The following is a 22556-nucleotide window of genomic DNA, read 5'->3' as shown; positions in this document are numbered from 1 at the left end:
GTCTCAATGTACAATGGATTTAGAGAATGGTGAGGAACTGGTCAATGACCTGTAACAAAGGTTACTATTAGTAACACATTACACCGTCATGGATTAAAATCTGTGCTCAAAAAATGAAAGGAACCATGTATTGTAATGATTTTGGGCACAGTACGATAAAAGTTAAAGGAATTTACAGCTTCTAATTTATTTGTAAAGCATGTAGATTAGTTTTGCAGTTACATGGAAATATTGGATGTAAAAATGGTACCAATGTTACCGAAAAAAAAAACAATTAAAGGAAAGGACAAAGAGGTGAAGGAAAAGAGAGAGAAAGCAGGGATTCAAGCTCCAGTGAGAGTGTCAACCTGGAGAACCCCGATGGAGGAGGGAAAAGAGAGATGGTAGCCGTGAAAAGAACCGCTTTTATACTCAGCATTTCACTTGCAAATGTTGCCACAGGCCAATCAGTTTCTGCCTTGTCCAAACAGAACTCCTAATACAGGAATCCGGTGGTCATCCACCCGCCTCAAGAATTTCCCGTCACAACTCCTCAGGCCATTTGTTGGCTTTTTGGCATCTTGGTGGTGGCCTAGCGTTTAAGGAAGTGGCCCCGTAATCAGAAGGTTTCCGGTTCAAAGGTGCCACTGAGCAAAGTACCGTCACCACACTCTGCTCCCCAGGCGCCTGTCATGGCGTGAAACGTTGTGTCACCGTGTGCTGTGCTGTGTATCACAAAGACAATGACAATCCCTCCATTATTGTTTGTGAGCGTAAGGGCAAAGCTTGGAGCTAAATTGTGGGTCTTCATTAAGAAGAATCAAGTGCACAGCGACAGCCCCAAATCACACGTTACACATCACACCTCTTGAGAAGATCTGCATGGAAAAAAAATATCTACTGCATGGGCCAAAATACCTACTATAGTGTGTGCATGCCTACAGGAAATGTTTACCTCTGTCATTACCTCTGACAATTATCGGTGATGGTAGTAGCCTAGTGGGTAACACACTCGCCTATGAACCAGAAGACCCAGGTTCAATCCCACTTACTACCATTGTGTCCCTGAGCAAGACACTTAACCCTAAGTGTCTCCAGGGGGGGACTGTCCCTGTAACTACTGATTGTAAGTCGTTCTGGACAAGGGCGTCTGGTAAATGCTGTAAATAAATGACAACCAAGGCTAAATTACAAAGTATTGAGGTGAACTTTTGCTTTAAGTGGGAGAACCTGCACAGCCAGTGGCTGCCAAATACTTTTTTACCCCACTGTATGTACAGAGTAGATACATACACATATTGCACATAAGAAAAAAGATGTGTGTGTTTGTTGGTCTATACACTGTATGTGTGGTCAGCTGCAAGCTGTTTTAAAGTCTGACAGCTGTTGGAAGGAAGCACCTTCTGAATCTCTCCTTCCCACATCATGGATGCAGGAGCCTGCCACTGAAGGAGCTGCTCAGTGCTGTCAGAGTCTCCAGCATGGGGTGGGAGATGTTGTCCAATGGGCATGACAGCTTAGCCACCATTCTCCTGTAGGTCCCGAGGGTATCCTAGAAAAGAGGTGGCTATGCAGACATGCTGCTGCAGCTTGTTCTGCCCTTCTTTGTAGAGAACATTTCTGTTCAGACAAGTTTTTCATACCTGTAGTTCTCCACAGCTTCATTCTCCATAACCTGGATGTTCAGTGGTTTGTTCCCGTGGAAGCCTTGCACCAGCTCCTTAGTTTTTCCGGGCGTTGATCTGTTGATAGTTCTGTGTCCAAAATCCTGAGTCAGGTCTCTGTACTCCTTTTTGTCCCTATCAGTGATGAGGTCAACTATTAGTAAGGTATTGCAGAGTCATCAGAGAACTTCTGCAAGAAGATGTTGGTGGAGTCTGTGTAGATGGTGAAGAGGAATGGCACCAGATGGGTTAGTAAGGTAGTCCAGGATCCATGTAGTGAGGTGATGTCCAGTCCTGTTTACTCCAGCTTGTTCCTCAGCAGTATGGGTACGATGGTGTGGAAGGCACTGGAGAAACCAAAGAACATGATTCTCTCACAGTGCTTCTAGCGATCTCCATGTGAGAGAAGGAACGACACAGTGAAAAGTGAAAGTGATATTGTTGTCATTGTGAGACACTGCACCACAGCACATGGTGCACACAATGAAATGTGTCCTCTGCATTTAAACCATCACCCTTAGTGGGCTTAAAAGGCACCCGGGAAGCAGTGTGTGGGGATGGTACCTTGATCAAGGGGACCTCAGTGGCACCTTGGCAGTTCAGGAACCTGCAACTCTTTGATTACGAGTCCACTTCCTTACCCGCTAGGCCATCACTGCCTTTAAGGAGGATGACAGCATCATCCACCCCAATACCAGGCTGGTAGCAAATATCCGTGATCTCTTTCATGCGCCATATTTTGTTTATGGAACTCAAACAGTATGTCTCATAATCATCATTACAAACATTAATTTGGCTGTGTGTTTTTTTTACAGAAGCAATTTGGCCGCAAATGAAATAAGATTCAATCCCATCTGGACCTGTTTCATTTTGTACTGTGGTCCCACAGAAGGGATTATGTTAAACAACCAATAATTCTCCCCACAAGCGTCAGTTGAATTTGCTACGCTTCCTACAAACACATCCCTAATAGTGCATTATGAGCACATTATCAGTGCATTAATGCACGTGGCACCTCATAATGCATTTCAGACATATTCACTCGTCATTATCACCTGACACTTGCAAAGGTGGACATGCTGTTTAAAACAAAATCGTTCTTGGGACTTTTGCTTTATTGTTCTGATGCAAAGATGTCATCCTTGACAATCATTTGATCCTCTTAACTAGACTTACATCCAATCAGTAGCCATCAGTAGACAGTGGGGATCGAACCTGCAACACTACTTCCTCCTTTAATACTATGCATAATATTTTTTAACATCAGCAACATATCTTATGGCAACATATAATATACAATCAAGATATTATTTAAGTTGCAAACCTGTATCATATTTCCATATCTTGATTTTTCTAATAAGAAATGTTAACAATATACCAAATGGAAAGGTGACAGTTTGAATTATGTGGCATTTAAGTGTGCTTTGTAATACTTTATGAATGCACGTATAAAGCATTGGTAAGGTGGAAGTCAGTGGAAGAGTTTCTGTAATTGTATGTCTTGCCATCTTCTGCCGTAGGAGAGCTCCGAAACGGCTAGAGGACATCCTGAGGGAGCTTACGCCAACACAATGCTCCCCAACCACCACCAACACCACCACCACCATGCACGCCATGCTGGGTTCGAGGACTTCGCCTGCTAAAGACTCTCATCTCTTCGGTTATTGATGAATTCGGGCATTGTAACAGGCCCTTGGATCTCAGCTCTACCTTTTCTCGCTGTCACCAGTGAAAGCTGCAGCCAAAGCCGGTCCCTGAAGCTGTGCTACAAACAGAACCGTGTGTGTGTGTGTGTGTAGGTGCAGATCGGACACCAAACAGCGCTTGTCCTGGGGACCTTTCTTTTTCTTTTTCTTCTTCCTCTTTTTCTTCTGGAATATGATCCTCGTCCACATATGAAGTTTCTACACCAGTCATTTTGCTACGTGGCCTTCAGAACACGAGACTGTGTTTCATCTGGAGCCAGTTTACATTTAAACGCCACACCACCCTGTGCATTTACATATTTAATTACCCACAATCCTTGTGTTCTCATCACGATCCAGGAGTGTAAATTGATTTCTTTCTAATCATTCATCGCCTGTAAGAAAGGGCAAAGCGGCCAGGGAGAAAGCGACCCCGCCGCCGACTTCTTTCCAAAGGAAGACACCGTAGCAGGCAGGGCATCCTATACCGTACAATAGCGCTAGACGTAAATCTAGACCTGAAACATATTGTATGTAGATGTTTAAAATTTGTTTTAAATGGTCAACATTAATTTAATAATAAAAAAGTACTGTTAGGTTTTTTGTAATAGTATTAAAAAAGAGAGGTATGTTAAAAATGTCACAAATATTTATTGTTAATGACTACAGTCTTTTAAAATGCTTTGAATGTATTCATTCTTACAGGTCAGGGTCACCTGTCCATCATATAAACCCAATACATGTTAACAATGATTTATTTTTTTTTTTTTTTTGGTTTGGCCCCCCAGAAAACCTCACAAGTAAGAAATCACTGAATCAGATGCGTTTTCAGAAGCAGTGAGAACACGACCGCCATCACAGATACAGTATACTGTGCGATGAAAATCGCTAATGAATGAAATATGAAACCTGACCAAGAGAAATTCACAAATCGGGTTTTCCACAGCAGCTTGCAGGTCCCTTTCTTGCGTGTTTTGGAGTACTTCTATATAGCTTTAGATGAGGTACAGTTACAAAGTGGCCCAGATGACCTCTCCACATCAACCCATTTGACCCAACAGTCATTAAAGACTCCACCTGGTTCTCCCTAATGGTTAAAGGGATCAAAAAAGGTTGAGGGTGCCAGTGAATGACAATGAAATAGTTTCTTTCTTCCCCCAGACAAATACAGCAGCGCATGTCAAGACTATTATGATTAATAAAACTAATTTAGACCCAAAGCAGAATAAAATCTGCATAAAATGAGCTGCCATGGCTGTGTTAATAATCATATTTCTCCCAAACTGATTCTCCATAGGGTTTGCAGCTTGGGGAAAACTGAAACGTTGTCCAAATTGGCTTGTAAAGGCAGCTATGTTCCCATCACCATTTGATGACATCCTTTAAAGATTTTCTTTCTTCTGCAGGAGTGAGTCCTGCTTTCAATGATATAGTCTTTTTTAAATTATTATTTCCCAATTGTAATTTGCATTGTAGCACTATGTGCTCTCTAATTCAAACAGAGTCCATGTTCTGATTATTATATCAAACACATATAAATCACCTAGTCGCTCTGTCAAGTAATCATGAGTTATGCATGGCTTTTTAATATTCATAAAAATGTATCGCAATGACATTTCCAAAGGTTCCCAATCAAAGTCTTGATGGCATCCTGCACTGCCTTTGCATAATAACATCTCCCACTGTCATAAATTACATTGGAGATGCCGGTGGGAGCTGACATGCCTGAGTCATGCGAGGGAACAGAAGTAGAACATTGAGATTTCTGCTGGGCATAGCCGAGGAATGGATCGAACCACAGGCAGTGTGTGCTTTCGAGCAAAAAATACTATTTTCAATAGAAAATAAATAGTCAATAAAATATACATACAATATATTTTGTATGTATGTGTATATATATATAGTGTGATCAGTGGGGGAGTAATACAAAAACTGGTATTTGTATACTGAGGAATAATAATTATGATAATATTATACAAACAGATTAGGAATCATATTTTAATATTGTCAATGAACTGTTTTAAAAGTTTGTTAAATACTTTTTTTTTAATATTTTTTTTTACATTGCATCTTTATCTCTACTGTTATAATCTGAATGTTCCACACATAACATTAAGGTCACTAAGTGGATGTTGGACTGACATGCAACATAACTTGAATGTCATGCCAACCACAGACTCTAGGCCAGACCCATACACAGAGTCCGCTGTTGTGACCATGTTTTCTGTTGGAGCACATTTTTTATAAATGTAATGATGGTAAGTACAAATGTTCAATATTAAATATTTAGATTGATAAACTGATGGCCTCTCGTGTTCACTGCTTGCTGTGGACTGCCGACCCAAATCGAATAAACCCCTGACAGATGGTGTGTGCTGACTGTGCTGACTGCCCTTACAAACTTATCAATGTATAGCGTGCCATCACACAGGCATGGGAAGGTCAATGTCATGTACACTGATGGGTATTAATAACAGTAATAAGGAGAAAAAGAATTATGAGATATAAAAGAATCAATTGACTCGTGAAGATCAGCCTTGTAAAAACTCCCTCAAGGCCATGACTCCATTTTAGCATGACTCTTGAGAAATAAGATCTGGTCAAAAACAGTATAAAGTTTCTTTATTTAAACATTAATATAAGTCAATCAGATGTGATGATCAATCATGATCAGATCAGCATGTACATTTAACATCACTTGAAGGCCACCAGCCAGAAAGAGACCAGACTGGTGTTCTTTTACTGACACCTAAAGGCTCACCTTGGCTTTGGTCATACGATTTTTATTATTACTAGACTGCTGGATGCATCTGAAAAAATAATAATAATTCACAGTTTTTTAAAACATTGCATGTTTTTGGGTTTTTTTTTTTTAACATCGTACATACACTATTGTCAAATTGCAGATACATATAAGGCCATCCATATAAGGTCATGGATAGAATTTCTAATCATAATCAAAGTTTCTAAAACATTGTTTCTACAGTGTGTGAAAGAATCTTTAAAACATAAATATCTGTGAAAGGAAACACATACAAAAGCACTGCCACTCAATCCTCATCTACTTCCCTTATAATAGAGACAGAAATCTTGAGGAATAGAGTGTGCGTCAAAATCTGTGCACTAGATGTATATAACAAAAAAAAAAAAAAACAGTGTGATAATTGTGCATTTAAATCTATATCTACAAAGCACACACAAAAACCTCAATCATATTGCACATTATACAAAGACACAAACTCTTTCATTACAATAACACTATTGTTATTGTTGCATAACTATTGTTGCATACAAACTTTGTATTAAGCCACAAAATTGTGATCAAAAATCATAAGATTCCAAGATGGAGACTTTATGAAATACAGTAAATCATATGCATCGGTGACATCATGTAATAAATGCCATTCCTCTGTGCTGAAAATCAACCTCGGAGTAAAAAAAACATATGAAGTCTTTATGAATGTAATTTAGATTACACAACATGATGGTCATCTGCTATGGAAAAAGCATCCAAGCATCCCTGAACATAACCCTATAATCACAAGGGTGGGATAGAAAAATTAATTTTTCTAAAATTTATATACTAACGAAAAGCAAATAAATGGAAAAATGTAAGATAAAGATTTTCGTGTACATTGTACAATAAAACAGTTAATTAAGCAACCATGCAGGAAGTGTCATGCACATTATTAAGCATCCCTATAATCACAAGGGTGATTATACTAAAAACAGCAAATATGTGGAAATATGTAAGTGAAAGATTAAGAAAAAAATGTTGTGTACATTGTACATTAATAGTTAATTAAGCAACCATACAGGGAGTGCCATGCCATGTCAGTGGCATAGCACCTAATATAAATATATAATGTGAGATATTGTCACTCAGGATTACACTTTGTTGATCAAAATGTCAGGAAGGAACTAATATGGGAACTCATATAAGTTATTACTTTTACATAATTTTCATTTGTTGCAGTATAGCAATAACATTGTATATCGCCCAGCCATGTGCATAATTTCTTAGTGCAAAAGTTCAACCAAAGCAGAACTCTGTTGATAACAATGGGCAAAGTATTTCTCGACTGTACTCGTTTTTATCATCCAAACAAGACACAAACAAGACTCACAGTAATAGTGTTCAAAATAATTAACATGTAAATAAAACTTAAATATATAGCATATATCTGCTGATTTATTTTTTACTGAAAAAGATTAAATCAGAAAATACTATGGATTATAAAAGTGATTAAATGTGATGTTGGACATGTCCACAAATTTAATGTAGAAAAATTGCTTCACTGCTAAAAGAAATGGTTGTTAAATAGTTAAATAATCTGACGCACCATAGTACAAGCGACCAGAAACAAACACCTGGAGGCAAGAAAGTCAAATACACCTATCAGCCACAACATGGCTGATGTTCTAGTATGCAGTAGCCTATCAAAATAAGTTAAAAAAAAAAGGACACCAATTGTGAAATGAGGACAAGTAGTGAAGACCATCTTGTCTGAAATCCTTAATGCTATTCATCATAGAAAAGTGTCGAAGACAAGCCTAGTGGTCCATCGGGTGGTCCTTGGTACCAAATACCACAGCAACCTTCAGGGGTCTTGTAATGTTCAAACCTCGGTGGGTCAAGGCTGGTTTAGATGAGCATTTTGTTTTGATGTTGTAGGTGATCTGAATCCATTTTTTTTCCTCAGGAATTCCTAAATTCCCCAAAAATTTAAGTGCTTTTTCCGTACTCCTGCTCAAACAGGACCATGGCCAGCTGGGAGCGAGTGCCCAACGCTTCCATGTTCCTCAGAACACATCGATGGTAGATGTTATCGCTGAGCTGTGGGTTGCACAGCTGGAAGTTGTACCTCTGGTGCAGTGCTGGTTCCACGGCTCTAAACACATGCAGGCCAGAGTACTGCACAATCATATCGTAGAAGTCCAAGGTGTCCAGGAGATCCTCGTTCTCGAGCACATCCTGGGCCATGCGGTTCCTCGTAGCCATGTAGTCAGAGTTGTAGAAACAGGCCTCATCGAAAGCACTGCGATCGAAGTGGCCGGAGTCTCGGACCAGGTCTACCATGGTTGGGGACGGTAGGCCATGATATGCTATGCTGGGGTTGTAATCCTGGAAGTGGATAGGGAAGAACACCTGCCAGTTGTTGATGGAGTTCATGCGGCAACGGTTGAGGAACTCGCCGCTGATATTCGTATTCACGGTGGCGGTGAAAAACAGGGTGTCTAGCGGGAGCTGCTTGGAAACAATGTCCAGAACTTTAATTTGGGATGGCGCATCAGTTGTTATGGTGATCAAGGGAATTTCAATTGAAGGAAACCTACGCTTGTAGTCACTGATCTGTGATTTAATGGAAGCCAGAAGATCACACTGATTGGCCTGCTGGGCATCATAAGCATCACAAATGAACACAAGCGTCAAAACAGCGTTCTCCTTCTTCTCCAAGCAATTTTTGGCGTACATCTCCAGGAACTGGTCGACAAAGTCCTTGTCGTGCATGGTTAGCGGTAAGATGATGTGGACCATCGCCGCCTCCGTGACATATGGCATGGGAATTATTTCGACATTGCTCAGGGGCCGCACCAGGTGGACCCTTTTGGTGATGGAGCGGCTCTTGCTATCCTGGGTCACAGCCTCCAGCTGTAGGTCCAGGGTGTACTCCATTCCTTTGTTAGGGTCAAAGCGCCTGTAGCCGTTGATGACATGCTGCTTCTTCAGATGGAGGACAGGCATGTACTTTTTGTTCAGTTCCCTCATGGCTGTCTCGATGACGTCTGCAACATCCGTCTCATCCACACCGCGCAACTCGCATTGTGGGGAGTCATCAATGCACGAGTAGATCAGGTCCTCAGTAAAGAAGTCCCACCTTAAGACATCAAAACGTTGCTTTGGTTCAAAGGGCGGACTGACCCCAACAGGCCACTGGGCGCTTCGTTTTCCATCGGCCGCCAATACACTCACATTCTTTATCTCAGCCTGAACGCAAAAAAGCAATTATAAGATAAATAAAACATTTTCAGTCAATTAAATCAACAATTTTCTGCTTTTCAGTTACTTGCAGCTTCTGGATCTCTTCATATGTCTTCTGCAATTCCAGTTGGGTGAAATGCTTGTGCAGCCGGTACATCTGCTCGGGGTTTGATACAGGGTGGACTGTAAGGGAGTCTTTAAACTCAACGCTGTCCTCTTGACTGGCGTCTGTGCTTTGGCCCATTTTGAAATGGTGATAATACAGGCCCTGCAAAGTAGTAGAACATAGTTGATTTGTGTGAATATGCTAAAACATTCACATCTCAAAAGCCTTATAATAGCATTATAATCAACTGTTGCAATTTTCTTAAGTCAGTTGGGCCTTGACAACACATCCTGTATGTAAGTGTCTCTCTTCAGGTTGGCCTGCTAAACAGTTCTGATTGACATTTAACATGTTCTTATTGAAAGTGAAAAGTGAATGACATTGTGATACAATGCACAGCACACGGTGACACAACGAAATGTGTCCTCTGCTTTTAACCATCACCCTTAGTGAGCAGAGGCGCAGCCATGACAGGTGCCCGGGGAGCAGTGTGTGGGGACGGTGCTTTGCTCAGTGGCACCTTGACAGGTCGGGATTCGAACCCACAACCTTCTGATTATCAGGCCCGCTTCCTTCCCCCCTAGGCCACCACTGCCCCTGACTACATGAAAATGCTGTTGTAGCACAGCTAGCTTTGACCTAGCTTAGCTAAGTGCAGCTAACAGAGCAAGCTTAGCTAACAAACTATTATGCACATGCACACAGATTTGCAATAATCTACTTGAAAAACCTGTTTAAGGAATGATTAAGTGATTGCAATGTGATTTCAGTTCTAAAACTGTGTCTTTTCAAATGTTGCTAAAGTTTGAAGTCTGTTCACTGTACTGAACTAAGAACCGCTTCTAAGTGTTTTATGAAGCGTAGCATATCAAAAATTGAATAAGATACACACAAAATGAGACATACAAAGAACAAACAGTCCGAGGCCAAGTTCCTTCGAAACAAAGAGCCTTTAAGTATTCTGTAATTGAAGCATTCTTTGTTTGGGAAGGAGAAAATAACATAGAACCCCTACCCCAACACTTATTTTAAACCAGGGGCTCTCATACTCAAATATGTGTTAAAAGCTTGAAATGCCACTTACATGACATTACAACAGAGATCAAGGCTATTACTATGGCCTATATGCAAGATTGGCATCTCTGCACTAAGCTGAAATATTTAAACTACATTTCAGATATGTGATTAACCGACTTTTCTTTTCCTCATTGCTTGTCTGTGACTCAGTTGCTGAACAATTAACATTCCTTGAATGTATTTGAATCTTTATGATTATTTCTGTCATTCACTTGTACTCACACCTGCAGATAATTTAGAGTCATCAGCCCGCGTAGCGTACATGCCTTTGGATGGAGGGCGACCAGAGAACCCGGAGGAGACCCGCGTCAACACGGGGAGAGCGTGCAAACTCCACACACGTTAACAATAAAAAGTGATAACTTGTTAAACCTCCTCTATCGTCACAGCTATGCAGAGAGCATGCAAACCTCCGCTAGTGCTACAGCTGTATGCAGTACACATCACTTATGCATTGTGTACACCACATGAGAGACATTAGATGTGGCTCTCAGGCTTCAGTGAAAAGCATCACTACAGTATAAGACACTGTTTGCTGTAAAACATGGAAGGTACGGTTGTGGGGCTGAATGTACAACACACTTAGACACATATATACACACACACAAACACACGTCGAGATTAGGTTTCATGTCTTAAGCTGACAGCTAAATCTGTAACCGGTCCTCCAAATGCTCCACCACAAATATGCTGTATATCCGTTCCCATTCCAATTCCAAGGCTTCCAGGGCAGCCGGATCACATGTTGCTGTGGATGGAACTCAGTAAAACATTCTTGAAGGACTGGTTGAGCAGTACAAAAAATTTACCACAACTTCGTTCTAACAACCGGGCAACTCCTAAAAGGTCAGAAGGTTTACGGCTACCTGGCATTGCGGTAGTGCTTTTTAGCTGAGTTGTTCAGTTGGGTATTATGGACAAAACAACATTGCCAAAGTAACAAATTAAATAATATGTTGTTGTGTATTATCAGTTAATAATCAGTTAATCCATGCTGCCATGAACCACCTTAACTACATACTGTACATGACGGTGCACTAAGGAATGACTTTTCATGTAGGTCTTTATGATATGATGAATAATACATCAGAGAAGCAATAAATCGGTTATAGTGCCATTACCATATATACTACAATTATTCATATTCCTATCTCATCCTGGAAAAGGTCTTGTGCTTGATTCAGGGTAGAAAGTAATATACAGTTAATATATACAATCAAACGTTTTTTATATCATTGGTAGCAAAAAGCATATTTAAGCATAACATCTTTAATAGTGTCTGCAAATCTCACCTTATGTTCATCCACACAGTTGGCGCCTAGGTAGCGATTGATGCACTTGCCCAGCGTCTCGTCGGGCGACGTGCCACCCCTGCATTTGGCCAGAAAGGGCTGGAGCCTCAGCAGCAGGGCACGAGACAAAATCAGCCCAGAGCCACTGTCGCAGTATGTCCCGGGCGCCCCATCTCCAGTGAACTCCACCGGACTGCCCATGTAGAGCATGTAGTCCATGCTGAGGTGGGACGCCAGCGACTTGAGGCGGTCCGCCTGAGTGTAGGTGTTGTCGTGGGCGAGGTAGAACCAGTCATACTCACTAATGTAATGCTCCAGGATGTACTTAACAGCGTTGTACAAGTTCAGAAGCTCATCACCATGGGCGACCACCGACATGCCGTGAGAGGTCTTGGGGCTGCGCAAGCCAGTGAAGAACACCACGTTCTCCAGGTGGTGGTGAATGGTTCGGTTTACTGCCACCCCCATCGTGTTAATGGTTTCCTTTGACGTCAGGACTCCGACGAATAGCCGCTCCCGCATGCCGAGCTCTGTGCTGACATATCTGGTCCTGAGGAAAGAGAAAACCACAATCCTGCTTTATTCTGGGACGTTTATAAGTGTGGAACCACCTACTCTTTGGCAGTTGTGGTTACAGTATCCATAAAAAGCCACTTCATGAGATGCTTATTAACATGAGTGGATGATAAGAAAGTGTTCAAAGTGTCCCCGCTGTCTAACCTAAAGTGGCGGAGAGAAGGCAAGGGTGTGAAATGCTGCCATCACAGCAAAAGCTCCCTGATTTGGAGAGACACAAATGTTCACATTTTTGCAGTGTTTAAAAGTGAAACAGCACACGGTGACACAACAAAATGTGTCCTCTGCCTTCAACCATCACCCTTAGTGAGCAGTGGGCAGCCATGACAGGCGCCCAGGGAGCAGTGCGTGGGGACGGTACCTTGCTCAAGGGGACATCGGTTGCACCTTGGCGGTTTGGGATTTAAACCCGCAACCCTTTGGTTCCGCTTCCTTACCTGCCTCGTCCACTACTGTCCTATATTACGATATTGCTCATTTTTGGGGCTGTTTATTACATAACCTCGTGTTATTTCATAGTCCAGTGTATTCAGTTTAGTTTTATCATTTAAAAAATGCAGGTGTGTCCAAACCTTTGACCGGTAGCTTGTGAGTTTGTGTGTATAATACAAAACTTCCAGAGTACAGTTAGAAAAGCAGAATTACTCTTACACCAAGTCTCAGTAATGCAAGCGCAGGTGGATGTTATCACAAAAATCTACACAGGGTCAACCCCACGTCCCTGAATTTGACTTGTACGGCCCAAAGACAAACTTCGATGTGTGAAGGAATAGACCCTATTTTACATGACTGCATGGCTTACATGATGGTTTAATGTAACTCTACTCTAGGCAGTAACAAATAATGAATCTGGAAATGAATAAATCGTAAACAAGGAATTATTTTGGCCATTAGTCCCTTATAATTATAGCTGCAGCTACGAACAGGTTGCTTTGTTCGTTCCACTGGACATTAAAAAAAATTTTAGTTTTTCCAAAAGCGTATTAAAATGTGAAATCCTATTGGATTACTTTGCATGTGTTTAGAAAGCTTCTCCTGTACTTCCCAAGGGGAACTAACATCAGCGTGTGACAAATCCTTATCTTGAAATGGCTCTTATCAAAGCCCAGTTTTAGCCACTGGGCCACTTGTGTAGATACACAATCCTCCTGCCTCTGTACGCCTGGACGGCGCATCCATTATGCCTCCCCTGTGTTCCGGATTTTTTTTTTTTAAAAGGAGAATTCACATTAGAACATTGTTATTATATTCTAAATCCAAAAACATGTCATGATCAGTCACACGCATCCTGCTTACACAGCCGAATGTGGACGAGCAAGTTCAACAGCAACGTCCTCTGCGTTTACTTCCTGTTGCAATTATCTGTTTCCTGGTAGAGGAAAAAAAGACAATATATATGTCTTTTTATTATCATTTTAACCATATTTTATTTTCTAACTTGAGTGTAAAAGTGACAAACTATTAAATGGATGACAAGCTCAAGGTTATTTAGTGCCTGGCTGTGGACTTGCGCCAAACCCGAGCCTGATTACTGAGCAGTGAGGAGATGGAAGGAAACACACTTTCTCAGCAAACGACTTCACTTAGAAAAACACGTGGACGTGGGCCAGTAAAAATGTCAAACATCAGGAGAATTAGGGCCGATCTGGGCAAATTTGCGGGTTTTGGTGGCCTTGATAGAAGCGGGAATGAGAGCTGAGCTCGGAGTGCTTCAAAAGCCTGGCATGCTGTCAAACGGTTCCTCAACCCCCTCTTTTTCGCTCTTTTTATTCGCCTTTTTGACCCAGCCGAATTTTGCATTCGTCCATAATACATCGAAAACTTCTCACCACAGCTTTTATTATCTGAATCCTCAAAACGCTTCTAGATAATGCCGAAGCACAATTAGTTTGGGATGGACCAGACCATCCATGTTCTCAGGCGTGATGGGATGGGATGGGATGGGATGGGGTGGGATGGGACGGGACGGGTGTCATGGCTGGATTAACAAATCCACTCAAACCAGCTGAAACTTGCGCAGAATCTGGGTCGGACCACGGAAAATTCCGTGTGGTTTGTCAACTTGCATCGCTTTGTTGTATCTTGTACCCACTCGTTGTAGCTACTTTGAAGTGAAGGAGATGTGGAAAGGCACTTTTCTCCTCCGTCTCCGGGTCTCTGCGGAGCAGTAAAACGGGACTTCTCACCTGAGCACTTGGCTGGCTGGGCTCTTGTCGGGCGGCTTGTAGGGTATAACTCGCGTCTGGAAGTCCTCCTCGCTGTCGGACACCGAGTTGGGCTTCCTGGCGACCCCCAGACCCCCGTCCTCGGCCCGGGCGAGGCCTTCGGCGTCCGCCCAGGGATCGCCGCACATGTCCCGCACCCAGCTGACGCTCAGGAGGCTCAGCGTGAGTCCCAGCGACATGCCCACCACCACCGGGCCGATGGGCCGCAGCAGAGACGTCATCTTCCAGACCCTCATGGTGTAAAACGCGGCTCCTTCCGACCCGATTCGCACCTCGGCCCGGTTCGGCTTGTTTTTTGGGTTTTTCTTTTTTACACCAGTGTAGCGCCAAGAGTAAAAAAGTGTCCCCAACTTCTTCCTTCTCAACTGGTGTCTTACGTGTCAGGGCGGCGAGGCTCCGCCCCCAACCCGAAGACGTCAGAGGCAGAGAGAGAGAGAGAGAGAGAGAGAGAGAGAGTAATAATAACCCTGCACCCTCTACCTACAGAGATCATGCGAATCATAATCCAGTATTTCACTAGACGGCGACCATCCCGTGGGAAATCTGAAAATTCCTCTTTCCTACTTTTAGACAAGACGGTTTAACGAGCAACGAGTCAGATATTACAATTAGAATCCAAATCCAATTCACTATGCCTGGGCAAAATGGTGCGACGCAGAATACGGAACGTATGGCCGTACATGTTTTCACGCATTCAAAAAATGTATTACGGACATTTTCAGATATTTTTCATTAAAACGTAAATGGCCGTGCTGTATGATTTTGCAATAAGTATGTGAATATGTGCGCGTTTCTAACGATTATTTTTTACGTGTGAGACTCGTGGTCTAACAGTGGGGGGCGCCCGAGAGCCGATCTGCACTCCAGACAGACGCGTTTGCATTTACAGCATTTTACATTTACAGCATTTATCAGCATTTAGCGTTTGGAGCCAATTGTTCAAAAACATGTCGAACTTTTTTTCATTATGATATTATTATTTCCACTGTTTATGAAAAAAACCAGGGACAGTCCCACTGGAGACACTCAGGGTGTGGTGTCTTGCTCATGGGCACAATGGTAGTAAATGGGATTTGAACCTGTGACTTTGTGGCCTTCTGGGTTATATGAGAGTGTGTAAACCCACTAACCTACCCCCACATCCCATGCTGCATGGAAGGTGGGTGGAAGAGTGTGTAGTGGTGTCCAGGAAATACACTGCCTGCCTGCAGCATGACATAGGGAGATGAAAGCCACTACTACGAACAGAATTGAAACACACCGTTTCGTTACTACTTCCTGACCAAGTGGTACCTTTTTATTCTGTAGGTAAGGAATAAAAATGGAAAAAAAACTAATCAGCATCAGTCACAACTGCAACATGTGACTGTACACACAAACAACTAAATAACGTCATTAAGAATTGACACACAGACTCACTTACAAACTATATTCAAAATGTAAATCAACACCAGTTGAGTTATGCAGAGCAGCAAGGTTCTTACACACACACACACACACACACACACACACACACACACATAGGCACACACTCAGATCAATCTTATCCAATTCCTTTGACCTGAGGTGATTCAGGTGATTCTGTAACTAGTCATAAGGCCGTCAGATGTTATCATGCTCACCTTAGGACAGGGTTTTTTTTTTAAGAGGGAGCACCAGTTTCTTCTTTTTTTTTGTGACAGCTACTCTTTCCTGATCTAAGAGGGAAACTGGATCACCCGGGTCTCGGATTTAATCCTCTCCAGTTTCTGACAGGACCTCTCTCCTTTCTCTTCTTTTAAACATGTCCGCTGTAACCGATTATATAAAGCAGTCACCAACCCGCGTGAATGTCCAGAGCAGATATAAAAAAATAATAAGAGTTTAATAACTGGGAAATTATACATTAGGAGGAACATTGTATCTAGCATATATATACATTGTATTTATATATGTTATATATACATACATACACATACATACATATATATACACGTGTGTGTGTGAGTGTGTATTGCAAAGGTAATATATTTACACTATTCCGTCACCAACAGACCCACAATTTCTCACTAGGGGGCGCCACATACTCACAAACCATCATTCCTGTGTCCTGTGCTGAATAACATACATACTTCATAAACATAAAAACTACTCTAATTCAGCCAGCCAGTTTCATTTAAATACAATGAAGCAGTTTCTTCACTGCTGTGCTGCTTTTTGTCTTTGGTTTGCCTTCTGTAGAACGGTGCGGCGTAATCAAACAGGCCTCTGTGATTGAGAACTGTGGTAGGGGGGAACCGAGTTTATCATACGGGTGATCAGTGGGCGGCTTTTATCATCCAGGACCATCTTCTCGCGAACACAGTGAAGGCCCCGGAGGAGAAAGTGCGATCTTTGACCGACGGGACTACATTTTTCCAAGCTAGTTTTGACAGCACACACAAAAGCATGTACCTCATGTGTTCAAACATGATGCTATCTTCCATACCTTAGCTAAACTAACGTCTGACGACAGATTAATGCCATTCATTTATCTCATCATACCAATTTGGAAAATCACGTTTAAAAACTGTTTACATTCGATGATCCGTACCGACCATTTAGCTCTTGTTTCCAAAAAAAGCGGTAAATGGTGGCCAATGTAACGAAAATAGCCAAATGTAGCCTAATAAAAGTGTCATTTTGAACATTTACGTGGTTGGGAGATTCATTTCAGCAGATGAGGATTAGTGAGATAAGAGAAGACAGGTTCCAGCTTGGTGGTTAGATAGCAGTTTAGGTGGTCGAGGTTTGGGAAGTTAGTGGTTAGTGTGTAAGTGTGTGTAAGTAGGGGGGGTTCACAGGTGTGAATTTGTTGTAGGATTTTTTTTTTATCTGACGAAGATGAAATTCTGAATTAGCAAACAAAAAAAAATGCATATTCTTATGAAATTGACGCTTTCATCTACAACGCATGCTGCTGCATAAAGGTAATACACTGAGGAGCCCAAAGGCGTGTGGCGATGTCGATGTTTTATAATAGAATTCCGCTGCCAGCGGTGAAGGAATTCCATGAACTCCACTTCTCATGGGGATTCCAGAAATGACTGTGGCTTGTTTAAAAAGGTTATGGCACATCGGAGTCATGTGGTATTGATTTAGCCTTATTTATTTTTTTTACTTATTTAGCATTCAGAGATATTGTGTGCTAAGGGAATGCTAATCCCGTCATATGATAATCCCTAAGAAAATGAAACAGCGTATTTTTTGTAGCATTACATGCCTGAAGCTAATGAAGTTGATCATGGGAAAAAAAACAGGGGATAAAACAGGGGACGAGTGGCTGAACGGAGGCGGGGGACACATGCTGGCCTTTGGACATTTGTGTCCAAGGAATGCTCAGCCTGGACCTTGGGCCTAACACCCTGCTGTAGTTTGAAATGGGATCTTTATTGTCCATAAAGTGTAAGCCAAGTATGAAGAGTCACTCCTCCCAAACAAAACACACACACACATACATGGAGAGAGAGAGAGAGAGAGAGAGAGAGAGAGCAAGGGAGGGGGTAGGAAAGTGGGAACGTTCGTGCCATGTTTCCAATTAAAGTCGGGTTATCTAGAACTGGGTATAGATACCCTGGAACTCATACACTTCGGGCATTGCCCACCAAAGCTAAGGATCTGGGACTCGCTTATTTCCATCAGAGTGATTTGGGGTATATACTAAATACAAATAAAATGAATTAATATTACCAATAAAGGGCGACGGTTGTCATTATTGAATTCTTACAATATATCCTATATTAATGACACGAAACATTAAAAAATAGAAAATTATTTTGACAAATTCTAACAATCAGCAATGAATCTGCTACAAGGTATCTGTTATCTACACAGTTATATAATTAAAAAAGATCTTACTTTCCATCAATGTATTTACAGTATATGCGTGAAAGGCCTCGTCTAGATTCCGCCACTGTCTAATATTGACGTCATGAGAGTGTGTGTGTGTGTGTGTGTGTGTGTGTGTGTTCATTTGATTGCTGTTTTGCACGCATTTAGGATGGCACACGGGCCTGGCAAGCTATCTCTTCGTCCCTTTAAAGTAATGATAAATTGAAGCGCTACTATCCGCAACACACCTGCAGCCTCAGTCAAAACTGTTCCACACACCCCCCATGCCCTCCCCGCCGCCCCACCACACCCCACCACGCCGCCCCTTTGAAGTCGGAGTGAAAACAAAGGCGGGGAATCAAAGAGACCTGGCCGTGAGATAGCAGATAAATGGCTCATCTGATCTTCTCCCTGCTCCCAGCTCCCATCAAAGGGGGCTGGGGTGAAATATACGGACAGGGCCCTGCGCTGCGCCGGGGATATTAACAGTGCGCTCGTGCCCCGCGTGAGGTGATTGATGGCATCATTGTGTCGGAATGCAATTGTAAATCTTCGGGGCCGTACAGGAGAACAAGGGGGCTTGGGTTTCAGATAAAAAAAAAAAAAAAAAAAAACTTCTTCAAGTCAGGCGCAGTGGTTGCCCGTGGTTGCCCGTGGCAGACGTGCTGGGATCACGTTTTAATTGTGGATTTCCTTTAATGCATAAGCAGCTCGATGAATTGGGGGTTCAAAAAATGTAATTCATTGCATGAAATTACCGTGACCGGCCTCCCCCCAGTTTTTTTTTTTTTTACCTTTGCAGCATTTACCAGACGCCCTTATCCAGAGCAATTTACAATCAGTAGTTACAGGGACAGTCCCCACCTCGAGCAACTCAGGGTTAAGTGTCTTGCTCAGGGACACGATGGTAGTAAGTGGGATTTGAACCTGGGTCTTCTGGTTCATAGGCGAGTGTGTTCTCCACTAGGCTACTAACACCCCTTGTTGGCGTGGTGCAGGTATAAACCTCCGTCCCCAGGATGAGTGAAGGGTGAAATTAGGACGAAATGAGACATGGGACGGGGTTGCTGGTTATGATTCGTTATGACAACTCTGCACTTGCAGCAACACCTCCATATCACGTCACGTGTGGACCCCCCCCCCCCCTCGTCCTAGCTTGGCATCTTTTTTTTTTTTAAGTGAGTGACAGCGAGGACGTCACGCCGGGTGGGAGATGAGCGCGTTTTTTCACCGCGGGGTGGGGGGGAGAGAAGGAGAAGGAGAAGCAGAGCCGCTGAAGAGCCGGGAAAACGCGCTCCTCGGACCCCTACCTGCCTCGGCACGGGACGGGAGACCACCGCGGCACCACGGGACCCTTCACCTTCACCTCCTCCTCATGCTTTCTGTCTCTCTCTCTCTCTCTCTCTATCTCTCTCTCTCCCCACCACCTCTTCTTCTTCTCCGTTAAAGTCGCGTCCGAGGCTGCGAGTTCCATCCCGGCGTCCGCCTGTCGACAAATTGGATTTTTTTTTTTTTTTTTTTTTTTTAATAACATGCAGAAAAGTTACCTCGGTCCTCTCCGGATGACCCGGCCGCTGTGATGAGGACCTCGGAGGGCTTTCCACGCAGCTTGCAGGGGTGCTGAAACCCACCCACTCCATGCGCCGCCGTGAAAGCGTCGCGTTTTGGGGATTAAAGGCTCCGCTCGGCGTCATGACGATCCCGCTCTCTCGGACGCAGCTGGCGCTCTTCTTCATCCTGCTCTGCCCGGTCAACATCATCGGACTGTGGTGGTAAGTGATGTCACGCAATTAAATCGACCCGCACGCGCGCGCGAGCGAGTTGTTTTTGCCGCGCGCGGGGGGGGTCGCTTAAGCGCGCGCGCTGTTATGTCCCCCCCCCCCAGAAAGCCGAACACCCCCCCTCACACCACCCCACCCCACCCAACGCGCACCCCACTTTATTATGGAGTTTATTTCACGCTTTTCCACGCTGGATTCTGCTTTTTCGTATTTGTAATTGTAGTTTTTTTTTGTTTATTTTATTATTATTATTATTATTATTATTATTATTATTATTAGAATCGGGGGGATAAGTGATTCGCCCGTGGAGACAGCAGAGACATTTAGGGGGGCTCAGGGTTGGAATTTTAGGTGGACCTCGAGGCAACGCATGTCATCATAAAACGATCTTCTGTAGAGCATTCTGAAGAGCGCGGTTTAAAAAAAAAGGGAGGGAGGGGAGGAGGAAAGCACATAAACACCAAATAATGCAAAAAGGGTTCCCCAGTTGACATTTACAGCATTTACCGGACGCCCTTATCCAGAGCGACTTACAGTCAGTAGTTACAGGGACAGTCCCCCCCCTGGAGACAAGTGTCTTGCTCAGGGACACAGTGGTAGTAAGTGGGATTTGAACCTGGGTCTTCTGGTTCATAGGCGAGTGTGTTACCCACTAGGCTACCACCACCCCTGTACTCACAGTTTGACACCACGGCGCCCTTTCAACAATCCATTGCGTCCTTTGCCCACGTTCCTCGTCTCATAAGGCCGGACAGGGTGGCGTTCACGGGCCGAGATGATTGGACATCTCGAGATAACGCCCCGGCCCACGAGCGCCTGTGCTAAGCGCCCTCCTCCACGGCTGCCCCCCCGGAGTCAGACTCTGAGGCCTGGCGCCCGACGGGTGTCCGCGCAAAGCCACACACTCCTGCCCGCCACGGTCCCTGACCTTTGACCCTTTTTTTGATGACCAAATCAGCAGCGACCTCAGGAGCCCTCCTGCCCACCGCCAACGCGGGGTCGGTCCATTTTGCTCATTTGGCCTCTGCTTCCGTTCTCATCCTTGCAAAGAATGTCCCCCGTCCTGGACTTCCTTGGTTTTTGGCTGCTGTGCTAATTGGGGCTTTTGATCCAGTCTAGTCTGACACTGTCGTAAAGTAATCACTGTCGGTGGCGACTGGACCACCAAAGATATCGCTGTGGTCGTCATATTTCGCCCGTGACGGTCCAAAATGGCGCAAATGAAGCCGGAGCAACGAACCTCACATTCAGCCCCGGCCGGTCCTCGGACCCTGCACGCCTGTGTGACAGGCGGCGTTTGATTTAGTGTCGGAGCCCTCGCGCGGACCGAACCCGAGCCACCCTTTTTGTGTTCCGGCCCTGTCGTGACTGACTTCATATCCAGCATACTTTGGGGATTAAGGAGGATGAGATTCACTCTTTTTCCCGAAGCGAAAAGGGCACCTATCTAGGGCCGAGGCTGTCGGGCGGAGGACGGCTCGCCTGGACCAGTTGGAATCGCAGGACATTGCCAGTGATTAGTCGTTTAAGCTTTCCGAATTGCCCCATTTTTCATTTTTTTCTTCATAATGACGTTTCACGCAGCAGATTGTTTACGCGTGTTATGATTTGGCCCAGTCCTTCCTTATCGCGTTCAGGAGCTTCACCCGCACCGATGAATTAAAAAGGAAGTACTCACATCTGAACAAAGACATGCCGGCCCCTTATCTGGACCGCGGGGTCCCTGTCTCAGCGTCCAGATTCCCGCCCATTGCAGACACATCTGGGGAGCTTCGTTTTCTCCCAGGGTCCCTCCCGGCCGGGACTGGTTTTGATTAAAACCGACAAAGATCTCCATCTACTCCCCCAGTTCTGGCCGCACGCATTTCTTTCTTTTTTTTGGGGGGGTTTTTTCGTCTCCATGGGACTCATCACCCCGTGACAATGAAACAGGACTTTGGGCAGGAACGCTGTCTTTACGAGTCTACACCTCCTGCTGTAAAAACGTGCTTCCGCAATTCGTGAGCCGCCTCGAAACGAGCCAATTCTCAAACGGGACGGGGCAGAGGCCACGACACGTCGGATAATCATGGGTCTCCGCGAGGCGCCGTATCGCTGCTCCTCCAGGTCGCCGTGGAAACCCCGTCAATACACTGACAATAGGTGGCAGGAGGCCGTCCAGGTCCTTCGGCCCGGGCCCGACGGAGACCCTGCATGTCTGGAGGGCCACGTGACGGTTAGTTATGGCGTTCCCGCCGCTCCGTGGGTATGATCCATCTTTCCTAAGCTTATTGTAAATACTCCGTGACTTAAGACCACCGCTATATAAATGGTTATGTTTAAGCACCGTGAGAGTAATC

General features: G+C 43.9%; 3 protein-coding genes across 5 annotated transcripts in view; 2 read left to right on the top strand and 1 right to left on the bottom strand.

The window, feature by feature from the left end:
* Window positions 1-5629, top strand: part of asic4a (acid-sensing (proton-gated) ion channel family member 4a) — a 73470-nt gene extending 67841 nt beyond the window's left edge. For both annotated transcript variants that reach the window (XM_028991820.1, XM_028991819.1), the window contains one exon: window positions 3164-5629. In XM_028991820.1, coding sequence (XP_028847653.1) covers window positions 3164-3286 — 123 coding nt within the window. In that variant the 3' untranslated portion in view covers window positions 3287-5629. The remainder of the gene's footprint in view (window positions 1-3163) is intronic.
* A 304-nt stretch (window positions 5630-5933) lies between these two features.
* chpfa (chondroitin polymerizing factor a) lies at window positions 5934-20124 on the bottom strand. Of its 2 annotated transcripts, none has more exons than XM_028990829.1 (4): window positions 19984-20124; window positions 11787-12336; window positions 9397-9579; window positions 5934-9317 (listed from the first exon to the last, which is right to left on the bottom strand). In XM_028990829.1, exons 2-4 carry the CDS (start codon window positions 12306-12308, stop codon window positions 8055-8057), a joined length of 1968 nt encoding a protein of 655 aa, XP_028846662.1. In that variant the 5' UTR covers window positions 12309-12336; window positions 19984-20124; the 3' UTR covers window positions 5934-8054. The 2 variants fall into 2 exon arrangements, with proteins under 2 accessions (XP_028846662.1, XP_028846661.1); XM_028990828.1 differs by lacking the exon at window positions 19984-20124 and adding an exon at window positions 14549-14983.
* The window catches only part of wnt6b (wingless-type MMTV integration site family, member 6b), a 14837-nt gene continuing 12258 nt past the window's right edge, over window positions 19978-22556 (top strand). The window contains exon 1 of the mRNA XM_028990830.1: window positions 19978-20208. Coding sequence (XP_028846663.1) covers window positions 20075-20208 — 134 coding nt within the window. The 5' untranslated portion in view covers window positions 19978-20074. The remainder of the gene's footprint in view (window positions 20209-22556) is intronic.

The sequence above is a fragment of the Denticeps clupeoides genome, chromosome 9 (assembly GCF_900700375.1).
Source record: "Denticeps clupeoides chromosome 9, fDenClu1.1, whole genome shotgun sequence".
Classification (NCBI taxonomy): domain Eukaryota; kingdom Metazoa; phylum Chordata; class Actinopteri; order Clupeiformes; family Denticipitidae; genus Denticeps; species Denticeps clupeoides.
The sequence above is the reverse complement of the archived record's forward strand: the minus strand, read 5'-3'. Positions and strand labels throughout refer to the sequence as shown.